The sequence below is a fragment of the Crinia signifera genome, chromosome 1 (genome assembly GCF_055691185.1).
Source record: "Crinia signifera chromosome 1, ASM5569118v1, whole genome shotgun sequence".
Taxonomy (NCBI): domain Eukaryota; kingdom Metazoa; phylum Chordata; class Amphibia; order Anura; family Myobatrachidae; genus Crinia; species Crinia signifera.
Genome location: NC_139217.1, coordinates 437,863,182 through 437,880,515, shown reverse-complemented (window position 1 = coordinate 437,880,515; position 17,334 = coordinate 437,863,182). Strand labels below are relative to the sequence as shown.

General features: G+C 42.7%; 1 protein-coding gene across 2 annotated transcripts in view; it reads left to right on the top strand.

Annotated features, from left to right (window-relative positions):
* The window catches only part of RAB3C (RAB3C, member RAS oncogene family), a 144,484-nt gene extending 140,891 nt beyond the window's left edge, over window positions 1–3,593 (top strand). For both annotated transcript variants that reach the window (XM_083153376.1, XM_083153367.1), the window contains exons 4-5: window positions 1,492–1,616; window positions 3,188–3,593. In XM_083153376.1, coding sequence (XP_083009502.1) covers window positions 1,492–1,616; window positions 3,188–3,375 — 313 coding nt within the window. In that variant the 3' untranslated portion in view covers window positions 3,376–3,593. The remainder of the gene's footprint in view (window positions 1–1,491; window positions 1,617–3,187) is intronic.
* Window positions 3,594–17,334: the final 13,741 nt, after the last annotated feature.

Below are 17,334 nucleotides of genomic sequence, written 5' to 3'. Positions count from 1 at the left end.
TTGTTATGGGCAACATCCCATCTTCAGTAGAAATCCCATTTTTGTACATTTACCCCATATTATGCAAATGACCATCACCCCAATAAATATGTGAACTAAAACAGGTGCAGGAAGAATCCACTTTTTGTTCGACAGTTCCTGATTTTCTAATCTGTATATTACAACTAATTCTATACTAGAGACTACTCAGTCGCCTATTGGTCCTTCAGTCAGTCATATTTATTTTAGAAAACAAAACAAAAAAGTCCCAAGGAGTAAACAGAAACCTTGCTGCCTCTCCACAGACGAGAACCACAGGAAATCCTCAAACAAATGGACATAAAATGAAGAACAGTGGAGGATGGCACTGGATTAGGGATGGCCATCGTTACCTTTGCCATCGATGGTTGCCATCGATGGCAAAAGTGCAACTGACCATCGATGGTGTATAAGAATGCAATGGATGACCATCAATGTTTTTACATATCGATGATCATCCATTTGCCTGTGGGCCAATCAAAATACGGGGGTGGGGCTTCATGGGTGTTGGGGGTGGAGCTATGCTCCGTGTCCTGGCCCCTTCATGAAAAAAAGAAACAAAACTTTTCAGTTAAGCTTGACATTGAAGGTGGGAAACCATCAGTTTTCAAGCTGCTTACAATTTTCATAAATCTCGACCTCAGTGGGTTTGTTGTAGTGGGGTGTTCCAACACATGTGAAATAATAAAATACAATACAGTGTAAGGAACCCAATGTGAGTATCACATATATCTTACCCTCCAACATGACCCATTCCATTAGGTACAAAATGCTCTGTTTCTGGACTTCCCTGCCAGTGGCAGTTGCAGAGGTGGGGCTGCAGCACAGTCCAATATTCAAAAAAGGGAACCACACCTACTGCCACCCCAAACATCACTATCCTGGACTCAATGACAGTTGATGTGACCCCCCTCTTTGAATTTTGGACTGTGCTGGAGTCCAAACTCTGTAATTGCCACTAGCAGGGAAGTCCAGAAACAGAGCATTTTGTACCTAATGGAATGGGTCATGTTGGAGGGTATGATATATGAGTCAAGGAACCGCTTTAAATGAAGGGCGTACCCTGCTCACAATGAACAGGGTGGTAACGTGTCTATAAAGGGTTCTTTACACGTCATTCAGGGTCACCTCATGAGTAATAGCACAGCATCAAATACCAAGGGTCAGGCTACCCTCCTGATATGCGTACCATACTCACACACTCATTATATGTAGTACTTTCATAAAGGTATCTTTATCAGGGCCCACTAGTGTGGTCGTTCCCCCGGACCCCTCAAACGTGGAGGTATGGGGCATGCAAAGGAAAGAGGAAGGCTTTCTTAGTAAAAGATACCATTTAATGAAGATAAAAAATGAACAGGATAAAATTAAATAAGTCACCTGGGGGAGGTAATAAATATATTTATTTCTATCACTGCAATTACAGTGTATTAACAGTAATAATAATAATCAATATGTCATTTCTTGTTTCAGGTCAACGCAAATCAAAACATACTCGTGGGACAATGCCCAAGTTATATTGGTTGCTAACAAATGTGACATGGAAGATGAGCGAGTGATCTCAGCAGATAGAGGAAAACACCTAGCGGAACAACTGGGTGAGTCCCAGCATCCCTCATTGCTGTTCTATATCACACATCTCATAGCGATATATATATATATCCAAACTGGTGGCATGTATGTGAGTTACATACCACACGGCACTCCAGGAAGTTGGTGGTAACAAAATTTAATAGCAACAGTTTCGGAGCGCTAAGCTCCTTCGTCAGGCATACAGGTTACATACAGTGTATACATATATACATATATATATATATTGGGTAATGTACAGTCATAGTAAAAGGTATAACATTATAAGTTAGTGATTATAAGACACAATATCTGACCTCTGTATTTGCAATGTCATTGATTATAAATGAGTGAATATCAGTGAGTTGTGCATTACACAGCATGTACTAGCTACTGTAAGATGGAAGCTAGCAGGGATAAACCTTGCTAAAATTATGGTGATGATGTTACCATCTCCTACAAGCTCTGGGCGCAGCCTTAGTAACCATAGTAACCTTAGCTGTTTGCAAATAAAAGTCAGTCTAGACTTAAGGGCCCCATACATCAGCAATTAATTGTGACAATTTTCAGATATGGAGATGATTGCCACAATTAATTTTAGATGTGTGGGCTCCCCCTTTTGGCAATCCCAATCAAAATTGCCAATCGATCAGGTTTTTAAACATGTTTAATAATCTGGTATTATCTGCAGATCTTTTTTATATGTGTGGGCATTCCCAATTTGTCTTCTTCGTCTATTTACATTATGAACAGCTGAAATTGGGGCAATTTCCAGATATGAAGATGCAATCTTTAGATGGAAAAATCTGCCGATCACTGAAATAAATCTGTAATGTGTGGGCAAAGTCAGATAGATTGTAAAATCCATTTATCTGGCCAAAAAATCCCTGGATCTGGAAATCCATTAATTGTGATTGCTGATGTATGGGGCCCATTACTTTTATTTGACTCGGGCATGGCCAAATGTGGGGTGGGCGCTGATGTCATGTGACATCAACTGCCTGCCCCGTGCAGGCTTCGAAACGCCTGCTTGCTCATGGAGACGCCCAGCGTTTTCTTGGCACACCCCTTTTTTTGTTGGCACACTTGCGTATTTTCGCCGATATGCATGCACAGACCCCCCCCACCAACGCCCCCCAGGACTGAATTAGCAAATGTACGAGTCACCCTTAATCACCCCAAAGTGCTGTGCTACCGGGAGGCAGAACAGAGCCAGCGATTTGTCATCTTGTGGCTAGATGTGTTACTGGTTTACCTTATTATTGTTTATAAAAACACAGTATTAATAATTATTTAAAGTGAATTTTGTGTTCAAGCTGTAAATAAAATGAAATCTGAGTGCTCTGATATATTGACAGAATCGATGTGGTTTAACAATATTACCTAGCACAGAACTGAAACTAGTCTGATGTTTTACTATCCCATATCTCTGTCAGGGCAGCATGGCCGCCTGAGACAGACATGTCTCAGATGTATGGGAATAGAGCGCCTCGCTGACAACTTCCTTCTCTAGCCCCTCACTGACAACTTCCTTCTCTAGCCCCTCGCTGACAACTTCCTTCTCTAGTCCCTCGCTGACAACTTCCTTCTCTCCTTTTAGGTTTTGAGTTTTTTGAAACAAGCGCCAAAGATAACGTCAATGTCAAGCAGACATTTGAGCGACTGGTGGATATCATCTGTGACAAAATGTCGGAGAACTTGGAAACGGATCCAGCCGTCACTGCGGCAAAGCAGAGCACGAGACTGACAGACAAGCCCCCACCCCAACAGCCCAACTGCGGCTGTTAATGTACTCATCAAGGCATCTTCAATGTGTTCTATTGCCAACAAGTATTTAAACCAGAAAAAAAAAAAAGAGTGGTCCGTACGCTTTTCATTTCTACTGTCTAAATATCTATATGAAAAGAAATAGCGCTTGTTTTGCAATGGTAAGCTGACGAATGGATGGCCTGGAGGCTGAGTCCTTATAATAAATGTTCCCGCTCTTTGCAAGTTGCGGCTTTGTATGCTCTGATAATTTGTATGTTCCTTCCTCCTCCTGTTCTGTTTATACAGTGTGGTATATTCGCTTTTCTAAGAATGTTATGCCCAGTGACCACTGTTCCTGATTGTCTTCTAAAGTCTTCTGCTCTCCCTGAGCAGTTTCAGTATGTCTTGAACTTATCATACAATCAGATATTTGAAATACCTTTAACACAAGCTTATTTATCATTCAGATTCTATTCCCGCCCTGATCAGTGGTTCCACCTCTAGGACTCATTGCGCAACGGAATATACTGCGCCAAATAAAAAAACAGCAGACCCACCATGTCCAAGAAAAGAGCAGAGTTACTTGTAGATAGGGTTTTGATGTTTTTGGAGGGACACCAAGGGCATAACTACCATAGGTGCAGGGAGTGCAGCTGCTATGGGGCCCAAAGCTAAAAGGGCCCCCTCTTTCCTGTCAAACTTACATGTGTCTTATATATTTTTCACCACTGGGTGGTACATAGGGGCCCATACAAACGTTTGCTCTGGGGATTACAAATATCTGGTTACACCACTGAGGGAGGTATATGGGATTTTGACGTTTGCACAGACCAGAAACCTCACCTCATACTGTTTACAGCCGTTGTATAAACTTATGTTTGTGTCTGTATTATAGCAGATATTATTTGTGCATTTCAGTGAAAGAAATTGCCACTATATTGGAAAATAAACAGGGTAATTGATGTTCTAGAAGGGTGCTTACCTAGTGAGTCACATAGCCACTAACAAATGCAGATTTCAATTATAATTGTTAATTATTAATTAATTAATTAATCACACACACAGCCATTATCACACTTTCAAAATATAAAACTATTGTTTTGTTGGAAGGAGAGGTGGCGCTCTCCACTCTGCATCCCCTGCTGCTACGGTGGGCGGATATTTGAAAACTACCTTACAAATTAATGGGTGGCTGCTGATTGGCTAAGAAAGTTCTCTCAGCCAATCAGTGGCTGACCCTTCATTTGAATGTTTTTTTTTTTTTTTCAATTCTGCCCCCACCGCTCCTGCAGCTCCTGGGAGTCCTTATGTAAAAAATGCACATCATATGTGAGCCCTCTCGGAGAGCTGGTGTAGTGTATGGGGCCTCAATAGTGATGTGTGCAGGCCTCCATGTTTGGTTTTGGCAAAATCATCCTTGACTGATTTGATTCAGTTTAGATTTTGGTTTTTGGATTTCTAGAAAATTGTTAAAAACAGCTACAACCATGTAATTTTTGGACCTGATGTTGTTCCTAGAGTATTATGAACATCAATAACATTAATTTCCAGTGTTAAATTACACTTGTAATCCAGAGGGAGGGACATAATGCAATCCAAAACACAAAAGATTTGTTTTTTAGATCCGACCCCAAAGTGATCATCAGAGCTGGTTCAACTCAAAGTTCGGGTGTGTTTATTTTCAAACAAAACCGATCTTCTCCTCTGTAATTTGTTGGTGGCAGAACGTAACAGTAAGAAGCCTTTTTGCGTTTTCAAGTTCCAGTTTGGTATAAAAAAGACCTTTTGTTTCAAATTGAATAATGTCATAATATTAACACCTTTATGTGCTGTTTACAAACACCGGGAAGGGCACCATGAAATGTGTCTGAGGTTGTGCAAATAAAAGGCAGTGATGACCTGCAGTCGGGCGCCTCCTAAGTACGCCTCCATACATGTGAGAATAATGGGAGTAGCGGAGAGACAGCTGCAGAGCTGCAGGCTGCCCCTGGCCTTGTATTCTGGATAATGTAGCACGTAGAGATGTCTTTATGTAAGACTAACAGGTACAAGCCGGCGCAGTGCTGTAATAAGGAGCAGGGCTGAGAGCGGAATGACATTAAACACAGAGGAAGCCAGCTGTTGCTGTAATACAATATATAAATATACATCATAATTATTTCGGAACATTAACTAAAGGTAGAGTGACATCATTTAAACAGGGTTTTCTATTTCATCTAATTACCAACGTGACGAGATATATCTACGGTACATGTTTATGTATTACTACAGGACCTTGTGTTATATGAAATATGTATAACCAGTAATGTCCAGTATAATAAGACTTCTATACGCATAATGGTTATGTAATGTAGTAGCGGGAAACCTCTGTATCTCCGTTGAACCTTTTTCTCTCCCGTACCCCTTGATTAGGCTTTTCATTTTTGAGTACCGCTCCTCTCAATTTGAAATATCCACAGTATATATGCGTGGAGTATAAGTGAGCGGTTTGCGTATCCTTATGGCGGCGAAGTAGCACGCAGTCAGGAATCGGATCGCTCTGTGGGTGGGGTGTGTTGAAACTGAAATCTAAATCGCAGTGTAAAAATAATACAGCCAGTATTTACCCTGCACAGAAACAAAATAACTCACCCAAATCTAACTCTCTCTGCACATGTTACATCTGCCCCACCTGCAGTGCACATGGTTTTGCCCATTTTGAGAACAAATTTGTACAGCGATCAGATCTGAATAAGGGCCAGTGTCTGCCCACTGGCTGAATACTGGGGTTCTCGCTAACACCTGTAAGATTAATGCTGCTGCTTCCCAGGGCCGTCTTAACATTGTCGGGGGCCCCATGGCAGAATATTAGCGCCCCCCCCCCCCAACATACCTATGGACAGTGGCGGCTGGGGAGCTAGTAGTGCGCTATTTGCCGGGCGGGAAGCACTGCTGATTTTGAAAAGACTGGCCAGACGCTGATTGGCTGAAAGTCAGCCAATCAGCATCCGGCCAGTCTTTTCAAAATCAGCAAGCTTCCCCAGGGCCGTCTTTCCCATTGGGCATGATGGGCAGCTGCCCAGGGGCCCAACAATTCTAGGACCCATCCCAATGAAAAAGACTGGCAAGCAGTTGGGAGCAGGGATCCGGGCAGCGGGGGGCTGGGATCCGGGCAGTGGGGTCAGGGACCCAGGCAGCGGGGAGCAGGGATCCGGGCAGCGAGGAGTGAGTGCTGCTCGAGCCCCCCCCCCCCCCTGGCTATGGCCATAGAGTTCTAGGAGCAGCAGGTGTCCCGGAGCCTCCTCTCCCCACTGCCCCTCAAACAGCAGCCGGAGCATTGGTTGGCAGTTCTGCCCGCGCCTCCGCCCGGGAAAGGTAGCTAGGATGGCGGCAGTCGGGGGAGAGAAAGAGGGGTCGGGAGTCGCAACCAGCAAAGGGAGACTTCTTCCACCATTGGGATATTATTTTCAAGTATCCCAACCAGTCTGCAGTGTACCCATACCCAGGTTGGGATCCGCTGATCTATAATAATAGTCAACAATTTGAAGCATTTCCTCCACGAAATATTTTAGACTATTTAGGAGGCATTAAACACAACTATTTCTATGTGTGCCCTAAATCTGTATGTGCTTTATAGTACTTGGAGAAAATAGCCAATCATTAGTGGTAATGTGAGGTCAAAGGGCAGTCACCTAAAAGATGCCAAAATCAGCTGCGAGAGAGTCCAGTGCTGCTCAATATGAGGCGCTGAGGTCTATAGCACAAGTATCACGGTTATTAATTTGTGGGTCGCCATTACCTAAGCTATCTCCTATACATATGTAATAGTGTTATATTGTATCTGGCGTCCTGACATGTCTAACAGATAACTGCCACTGAAATATTTGAAACTAAGTGACCCCCAGTATATAAAAGCCGCAGAGGTCTTAAACCTGTGACATCATCTGAGCTGCTATATGTACGCTCGAGGGCTCAGTCACCCCAAACAGCATCCAGACCTCACTTGTAATGTACGTAGCTTTCCTTGGTCATTCTGCTTTTGGACCTTGTGGGTACCTTCTGCAGGTTACTAAGCACCTTTACCAACAAAAGGTTTTGAGTTACCCCATAAGCCAAGGGGCAATGACATACATAAACCCTGCTGGTACATACAACCAAGATAATTCTAACAGGGGAGGGCAGAGAGATACTGTCAATTGCAAACTACAGTCTGAGATCACTAGTCCTCTACCCTCTGTAGATAATACTGGTAGGAACCCAGTAAGCCCTCTGCCAGGGTGCCACAACCAAACTCTGCTCTTTACCCTGCTTTATATAGTTTCCTATTAAGCCCATGCATGCTCCCTTTTATATATCTTCACCTTTTCCAATGATCCAAGCAAACAAAATATGTTAAGGTAATCAGTGATAATTAAAGTTCAACATATCAGCTTACAGTAGGTATATTAACATGTACTGTAATATACTGTAATATATAACATAAAATATCATTTTCCATTAATATAGGCATGTCAAGATAACGGATTAAGGGGGGTATTCAAACTGGGATTCCGACTAAGAACATCCCGACAGTCGGAATCCCAGGACAGTTATCGTTCTGTTCGACAGGAACTCGATAGTCGGAATTCAATGATCTGACTGTCGAGTGTTGGAAAGTCCAAGGTTAGGCAAAAAAAAAAGGCTGTGGTTTGTCGTAAAACGGCTGAGAATTCGGCAATCTGTGGCCTTTTCCGACAAAACAAATTTGACTCGGCAAAAAAAATCATTTTGGCATGTGGGCACCTTGAGACAAAGCGATACATTCACCTTGTGTCATTAGATACATTGCATTGACATTGACGCTCCTTCCACTTAGTGCACAGTTGGTGAATGTGGAAGTCTCATTTATTAGGATGAACTGTCCATCCACAGGATACAAGTCATTCGGTACATGAGCTCCCATAATTACCAAAAAAGAAAGTTCTCATTAACCGACTCAAGCAAGATGGATGGAAAAATGTGTATTAATTGATAACCTTTGCTCTTGTTAGTTTAAAAGGACTCTTGGAACACATGAGCAATTTAGGAGGCTGATCACTCCGACATGGCCCTGTAACAGCTCAGAAACAAAGTAACATTATAATTAGTGATAGTAAAATTATAGACAAAGCAATACAATACATTATAGATAGACGGATCTCTAGTCTGAAAAGAGACCATTGCAAAACATAAAGGCTGCTGGGAATTGTAATGAGCGTGTGATTATACGGTAACAATCGTTTTATGTTCTCTATAAGAAAACCATTGTGGCCGTTATATATAAAATTACAGGATTGCAAAGAACTAAGACGCTAAAGTATAAAACAACAGTCACTCTTACAGCAGCATAGTTAATGGGATATGAAGTTATTTGGGCACAGATACTGTATGCCCCAGATATACCCCACAGTATTTGTCTGCCTCACTCATATAATAGTCTCTGGACAGCTCCAAAAGCTTGACATGCATTAGTTAGACATTGACAATAGTTAGTCCTTTATTACTTAGGCAGGGAGTAAGGGGCCGTGCCCAAGTAAGAAGGTAGGCTGGCAAGGAGCATGGCTTCACAATTACGTCATTGTGACGGTGGTGCGATGACATGGTTCAATCCGTTATACTGTTGTGGGTGGGGGATGAGGTGGGTCTCCGGGGAAAGCAGGAGATGTACCTGGGGAGGATGGGGGATGAGCCGCCCAATTTTCAGTGGCCAACCAGCCTTTCTGCAGGGGTAGACAAGAATAATTTTAAGTAAAACGGTTAATTCATAGATTTATGTTGGCTTCTGGTCAGGGCAGGTGCAAGGCATCTAGGTGCCCTAGGCAAACCTAAAGGATACCGCCCCCCCCCCCCCCCCCCCCCCCCCAAAAAAACACATTACCCTAGACTCAAATCCTGATAACACAGTCAAAATGAACAAAACCACCTTGTAAATGACTGCCACCATACATGATGCAGACTGTCTGCATCATGCAGACACACACCGCACCCGGCCACCCCCATGAGCAAATGCAGGTTCTTTTAAAATTTTAATTCCACTGACTCACTGTTTAACACACGGAGCCCACCCGTGTACCAGCTAGCCGCTGCGCTGACAGACAGACAGTTCTGAATCCCCAGTTATCAGGCCTGCCTGCTACAGCGGGAAACTTTGTCGCCCCTGTCAGTCAGTCAACTGCCTGTCAGCGTTACTTAATCCCCTGCCCGCCTCCCCACCCTGGACGGTCTGGACCGGACACCGACACACACGAGCGGGTGGCAGAGCAATGTACTGACTCCGGCGGGTGGAGGAGCGCATTCACTAAGTAGCTGGGCGGGCGGCGGCGGCTCCTCCACCCGCCAAAGTCAGTACATTGCTCTGCCGCCCGCATCATCATGTGTGTCGATGTCCGGTCCAGACCGTCCAGGGTGGGGAGGCGGGCAGGGGATTAACGCTGACAGGCAGCTGACTGACTGACAGGGGCTACGAAGTTTCCTGCTGTAGCAGGCAGGCCTGATAACTGGGGATTCTGAACTGTCTGTCTTTCAGCGCAGCAGCTGGCTAGTACGCGGGCGGACGGGCTCTGGCTGGGGGACGGGCCGGGGACGGTGGGGGTCCAAATAAGTAGAGTTACTCACAAATAGCTGCTTGCTTGTTGTCTCTGCAGGCCTGGCAGCTTCTCCGGGCTCTCCTCTGCGGTAGCGTCAACAGCATAGCTTCCTGCTGGCTGCTGCTGCTGCTTCTCCCCGGCTGCAGCTCACTACCGCCCCCCAGTTTTTTTAAGGTCCGTGTGTCTTAATAGCTCCACTAACACCAGAGTCAGCGAGGGAAGCGCAGTGCGTGACGCATAGCACTGCGACCCCCTGACTTCTGAGGCATTAACCGGCCGCAAGGCACAATCGTGATCGAGCATTGTGCTCCTATGCTGCATATATGATTGCGCTCTAGCCGCTACTATCTGTACTCTGTGTCACATACACAGTTAACTATACGGAGACTTATTCCCTAATATACCGTACCTAATAAAGCTTATTAAAAAGACAGTTTCTCAGAACACTAATTGAAAGTGAATACATTACTAGTAAGGGAACGGGGGTCCCACGTCGCATGGATAAAGATATCCATTTTTACTACATGTTATGTGTTTAATGTCTTGTGTCTGTTATATTTTCGCTACATTTTATCGATCTAATTAAATAAAGGTTACATTTTAATACGTATTCCTTGGGTGCACCACACAGTGACATCCCGTTTCTGTCCCCATGAACTTCTGCTCTAATCAGCTGTCCAGTGGTAGCACACCCTCCAGACTTTATTGAGTTGTACTCCCAATACATACATGAGGGGCCGATACTTATGACGAAAACTTACCTCCTGTGCAATTGACATACCCATTTCCCCCTTCTCCCCTTCTATTGTTCTACTAATTATATCACCTCTCAACCTCTGTTTCGCTAGGGAAAATATATTCAGCCTGATTAACCTATCTTTGTATTCTAGTGATTTGAGACCTGTTACTAGCTTAGTCGCCCTTCTCTGTACCTGTTACAATTCATTTATGTCCTTTTATAAGGTGCGGTGCCCAGAACTGAACATAGTATTCCAAGTGTGGTCTCACCAATGCCTTGTAAAGAGGCAATATCACATTGGCATCCCTTGAATCCATACCCATTTTAATGCATGCCAGTGTCCGGTTTGCTTTTGCTGCTACACTTGAGCAGTGTGCACTATTACCCAATTTATCATCTATGATGACCACCAAGTCCTTCTCTACAGCAGAATTCCCTAGAATTACTCCATTTAGCCTATAGGTTGCTTGTTCATTTTTGTTCCCATAATGAATTACTTTACATTTATCAACGTTAAACTGCATTTTCCACCTTTCCAGTTTAATTAAGTCACTTTGTAGTGTATCCACATCCTCTCTGGAGTTAATTTCCTTTACTCTGCACATGAAGAAATATGCAATTAGATCAATACTGCAGCTTTCCAACTATTATTTACTCAGATCTTTCAGTTTAATTGAATTCATTTTAACAGCCCCTTTATATCATAGTTATTTATCCCATAGACTGTTTAATTTTATTGACAAGTATAATCGACTTAATATGTGTAGTGCGATAAATCAAGGTATATCCTTCTAGTGTATGAATCAATATCAATCAACACAATATTTTTTTTTTAGGTATTATTATAAATGTATGGTGTATGTATATGTGTATGTAACTGTGTGAAGCTCCTGACATATTTGAAGACAGTCATGTGGAAAATGTGTGTGTGTTTTGTTTGAGGTGTGTGTATGACATGTCTATTTCCTGGTTTAGTACCACCTAATAGATTAAGTCTACTCTAATACTTTCTCCCTAATAGATCGTCCAATTATTTCCATTCCCCTCTTTGACATAGAGGGCAGTATTCAATGAGAAAAATTCTCCGTGTTTTATGGAGAGTTTGTGCTTTTCTCGCCTTGGATGGAGACTTTTGCTCTCCAAAAGCGAGCAACCCTATTCAATGTGAAATATTCGCCATCTTTTTAACCCCTTCACGACATATGACGTATATATACGTCATATGTCGGTTGGGGGTGAATCAAGCCAGCTCACGGAGTGAGCTGGCTTGATAGAGAGCAGGTAATGGCTGTATATTACAGCCATGTCCCTGCTCTCACGGCCACGAGCGGCGAGTTCGCCGATCGCGGCCGTTTAACCCTTTAAGCACCGCGGGCAAAGCGCCCGCAGTGCTTAAATAGCTGATCGGAGGGGGGGCGCCCCCCTCCGGCGCCGATCGGGGCCCCCCGCAGCGCGATCGGAGGGTGCCGATCGGTTGCCATGGTAGCCAGGGGTCTAATGTAGACCCCTGTGCTGTCCGTGTATTCATACCTATTACATCCTGCCTCAGGCAGGATGTAATAGGAAGTGAAAAAAATCACTACGTTCAGCCATAGAGCTCTATGGCTGAACCTAGTACAGGCGATCGCGCCCCCTAGTGGTCAAGTACACTAGGGGGCCTTGTAGTAAAAGTAAAAAAAAAAAAAAAATAAAGTTTAAAAAAAAAAAAAAAAAAATAAAATATTAAAAGTTCAAATCACCCCCCTTTCCCCATTTCCCAAATAAAAATAAATAAATAATAAAAAAAATAAACATATTTGGTATCGCCGCGTTCCTAAAAGTCCGATCTATTAAAATATAACATTAGTTATCCCGCACGGTTAAAGGCGTAAACGGAAAATAATCCCCAACGCCAAAACTACGCTTTTTGGTCGCATCGCCTACCCAAAAAAAAATAGCTAAAAGAGATCAGAAAGTCGCCCATATCCCATAATGGTATTAATTAAAAAGTACACTTCAGCCCGCAAAAAATGAGCCCTCACCCAGGTCCGTAGGTGGAAAAATAAAAAAGTTATAAGCCGCAGAACATGGCGACGCGACGCAAATTCGAAAAACCGTAACATTTTCTATTTTTTTTTTTAGTGGTAAAATGTAACGAAAACTATATAAGTTTGGTATCACCGGAATCGTAACGACCCATAGAATAAAGATAACCCATCATTTTAAACGAACTATGAACTCCAAAAAAACCGTAACCAGCGCAAAATTGTGGAATTGCGTTTTTTTTTTTTTTTACCCCACATTGAATTATTTCCTGATTCCCCAGAATATTATACGGTATAGTAAATGGTACCATTAGAAAGTACAACTTGTCCCGCAAAAAAAAAGCCCTCATGTGTCTATATAGCCGGAAAATTAAAAAAGTTACGCTTATTTGAACACAAGGAGGAAAAAAAAAAAAAAAATTACCTTAAAAGGCAATGTCGTGAAGGGGTTAAGTAATTTTCGCCGTCTCTCTCCGTGTAGAAATTCTCCATCTTTTGATGGAGAGCTGGAATGTGAACTTTTAATCTAAAAGGGTTTTTTTTTTTAATTTTGGTGTCAAAAAATCAGGTTTTTTTTCTGTGAAGGGGCATGTTATTTTTATTCATGTGCTTATAGCACATGAATATATATTTAATAAAAAAAAAATATTTTTTTTAATTTTTTTTTTTTTTTTTTACACAGTGCAGCCAGCAGGGGGCCGGAGCGCTCAAGCCGCTCATTAGATATTCATATATTCACTGCACCCGATGCACGTTCAGGTACAGTGAATACTGGGTCCCCCGCTGGCTATAGGGGGGGGCAGCCTGTGCTGCCTGGGTCCCGGGGGGGGCCCCCTACCCTCCACATATGTTCTGGGGCATCCAGGGAGACTTTAATCTCCCTGGATGCCACCGTCCCACGGCTCCCTGTCAGCTCCCTGCCGCGGACACTCGTCCGCTGCAGGGGTTAAGACTCGCCGCGAGTGGCGGCGAGTCTTACATACGTTGAATAGTGGGAGCAGGAGGCTCCGGAACACGGCGAGTTCATGGCGAGAGAAAAAATCTCTCGCCATGCACGGAGAAAATTTGTCATTGAATACTGCCCATAGTCAGAAGAAGGAAATGTGGGTGAGATGACCAATCTCAAACTGCAATCTCTTGACTGTGACTTCTGATTGGTCCTAATCTCACACACCTACTAATTTCATCAAGGACTGTGAGAATAATCTGCTCCAGCTGGGACCTTCATCAGACAAATAGTACATTTAGTGTTATAATATATAAATTGTGTTTAGAAAGATAAGTCACCAATCCCTCTAGTTATTCTGATGTTTAGTCGCTGTGCAGGGGAAGATTGTGAACTTTGACCCATGGCACAAGCCACTAAGAAGCCTCAAAGCTTCTATTGATATACAATACCCAAGCACACTGTGGCAGAGACATGTCTGACTCTGAAGCCCTGAACACTGCAGCCCCAGGAAAAGTCAGTAGCGGCCAAGTGCAAAGTGTATCAGGCCATAGGAACATGCCAATCCCTAACTACAGTACCTAAAGATGAGACCATGCTGGGCCTTCCCAAAGTCCGAAGCTCTGCCCAAAGGGCCTCTTTTGTAACCTATAGGCAGGGAAACCAAGATCATGGGGTACAAAGCTCTCAAGTGCCGACCTCTATCAGGGACATTGCTGTGTAAATAGAGCACCATAATACAGACACACACCTACTACAGTGCCCACCCAACATCGATTTTTGTGCATTAAATGCCACAGGACCAAAGAACTAGCTGGGCCTGAGATTATTAACAGCCCTGCAACCATTCTCTCTACTAGGGATGGCCATCATGGTTAACAACCAACAACAGTCTAACATCGATGACCCATTTATCTTCACAGATGTTGAACAATGGGTGGATGGTGGCCGAAGTCTGTGCCTCTACCATCGATGACTGAACTGGTCCAAATCTAATTCAAATAGTTCATATAAAATACCAAACTTTAGAAGAGATCCCCTGTTCTACTACCATCCCCAATGACAGATCATATGTTACCATGATTGAGTTGTCATTTTATTCACACATAGTAGAGGAATAGACTGACTGCTTCTGCCATGGCGGCTGCATACGTTTTCCCCATTCTCACTGATCGAAGACTTTATTGTGCTGTATAACTCTGTGCTGCTGTGATTTTTTTGCGTGCATCATATGTTTGAGATTCTGAGCTTCATTGTATTAATGTTGCATGAGTAACTGTTTAAAATATATAAAATATGCATATATATATATATTTTTATATTATTTGAGAAAAATAACTCTCAACTGAGAGTCCTTGGGCCATGAAGTGCAATATTTGGTGACCTCTATGGTGTATAGAAGTGTGAAAGAGTGTGGCGTTTGCAGTCTTCGGTGTCTGTGGTTGACGTTGTGTCTTGTTAGAATTTATACGTGATAGTTTATGACACATTTAGAAAATGTTTGCGACATACGATTGCTTGTGGTACGCTGAAGTATTTATGAAATGAGATGACATAAGATGTTGTATTTGATGTAAAAAAATGTTTAAATATATTAATATATTTCTATGTAATGAATATTAAAAAAAATATAATATTGTATGCTTTATCTGAATGGAAAGTCTGAGTATCTGCAAAGTAAATATATTTATTCTGTGTCTGCTTGCAAAAAAAAATATAACAAAAATGTGCTTATTTTTACCATGAATCTTTTTTTTAACCAAGCGGTAAATCTTTTTATGTTGACTGTAGCAAGAACATTTCTGTGTTTCTGGTGCCCCCAATTACTTGTCATATAGAAAACAGTAAAACCCCTAAGATTACAGTACGCTATCCTCATAGAAATTAGTGTATATTTTGGATGGAGCGGTACGTCCAAAGAAAGGGAGTACGATGTCTTGGGGGGTGCTGGATGACGCTCCGACAGTGGGGATCCCGACAATCGGCATACCGACTGCCGGTGCTCCGACAGGGGGGATCTCAACTCACAGGGGCTATTCTCCCTTGTGGGGGTCAACGACCCCCATAGAGGGAATATAGAACCTGTGGCAGGGGCAGCGAGCCACAGGGCCTGCAGCGTGGTGAGGGCCTTCTTTGCGCTCGCCCCCTGTTGGAGGACCGGCAGTCGGGATCCCCACTGTCGGGATGTCCACTGTCGGAGACGCATATCACACCCGTCTTGGGCGCCCTTGAACTGGTCTGAGGGCTTTTACAGTAGAGATAGTCAAACACACACAATGTACTTACAGCTGTAGAAACATTTTATGTTTGTAAAAAATTTCATTTCGCAACTGCAAAATGTATTTCCTTAATATCATTTTTCGTATAAATATTAGTTGAATGCTAAAATCTACAAAAATTGTAGTTACAAAACTGTCCACGGTGTTTGTCTTTGTGGTTGTTGGGTTGGGAACTGCTTTACTTTTATGTTTTTTTGTTTGTTTGTTTTTTAATCAAATGAGCCTGGACGTTTAAGTAGCAATTTACAATTTTGGGAAGGTGCCTAGTAATTTTGTAGGAAGATATTTCTTAATTACAAAGGGAGAGTTTATTTATGTGATGTTGGAGGAATGCTATCAATTAATCAAGCATTTTAAACATTTTTTATTAGTACCTCCTTAACGAAAAGGCTGATTAGGCTGCAGCCTAGGGCGCCAGGACTGGGAGGGGCGCAGTGCGGGTGACAGCCGTGGAATAAAATGCCTAATAAAATGAAGGCCATGCTTGTTAGCTATTACCTGCCCCGATGTACTGTGGGGGGTAAAGTTCTTAAAATGGATGCCAGATGGCTGTGCCAATGCAACTTACTGATTGAGCCATTAATTTATGTACATTGTGCTACAGCGCCAGCTGGGTAGCCTAAAGCTAAAGGCTCCTTCACACGCCACAAGCATTAGATCCTACAGGTCAGTTGTATAACCTTCGCTTGATGCACATGGGCAGTATGACTGAACGCCCATACACGTGTGTTTAGTAGCATTACAAGGGGAGTCCTCTTGTCTCTGTGAGGCCACACCTCCCTGCTGCCCTAGATCTCCAGGGTCCTAATGCCCATTCATCTACTTATATAAATATATCAATAGAAGTAGTTTAATCCTATTTCAGTCTATGGTCAAATCTAATCATCATTTAAACCGGTACAAAAAATGATTATGTGAAAACTACAAATATATAGAAAAATGGAATTAGTAATGGGAAAATGTCACCTTGTCCCTCCTTTACTTGTTGTGGCTTAAATTGATAGTTGTTAGTTCCATGTCTCAATATCTTTAGAAAATGTGTTCTTAGCCTAGAGATATACAATATAATATCAGGTCAGAATCATAAAGCAAAAAGGCAAATCGTCAATCTGCAAAGAAGGCTGACACAGACAGCACCCTATTCACTGGGTGTGGATTATTGCATTCCTTCCCGCAGAAGACATATGGGGAGAGTTGCATACAACCTTGGAGAGAGATAAAGTGAAGAGTGATAAACTACCACACAATCAGCTTCCAACTGTTATTTTCCAAACACAGCATGTAAAATGGCAGTTAAAGGCATCAATAGTTGTTCTCTGTTAGTGCTGCACCTTCCATGCCAAAACGTGAAGTCAATTCTGATAAAACAATGACTTAAATGATAAACTGTTCACCTTAAGGATGACACTTAGGCCAGTATTCAATT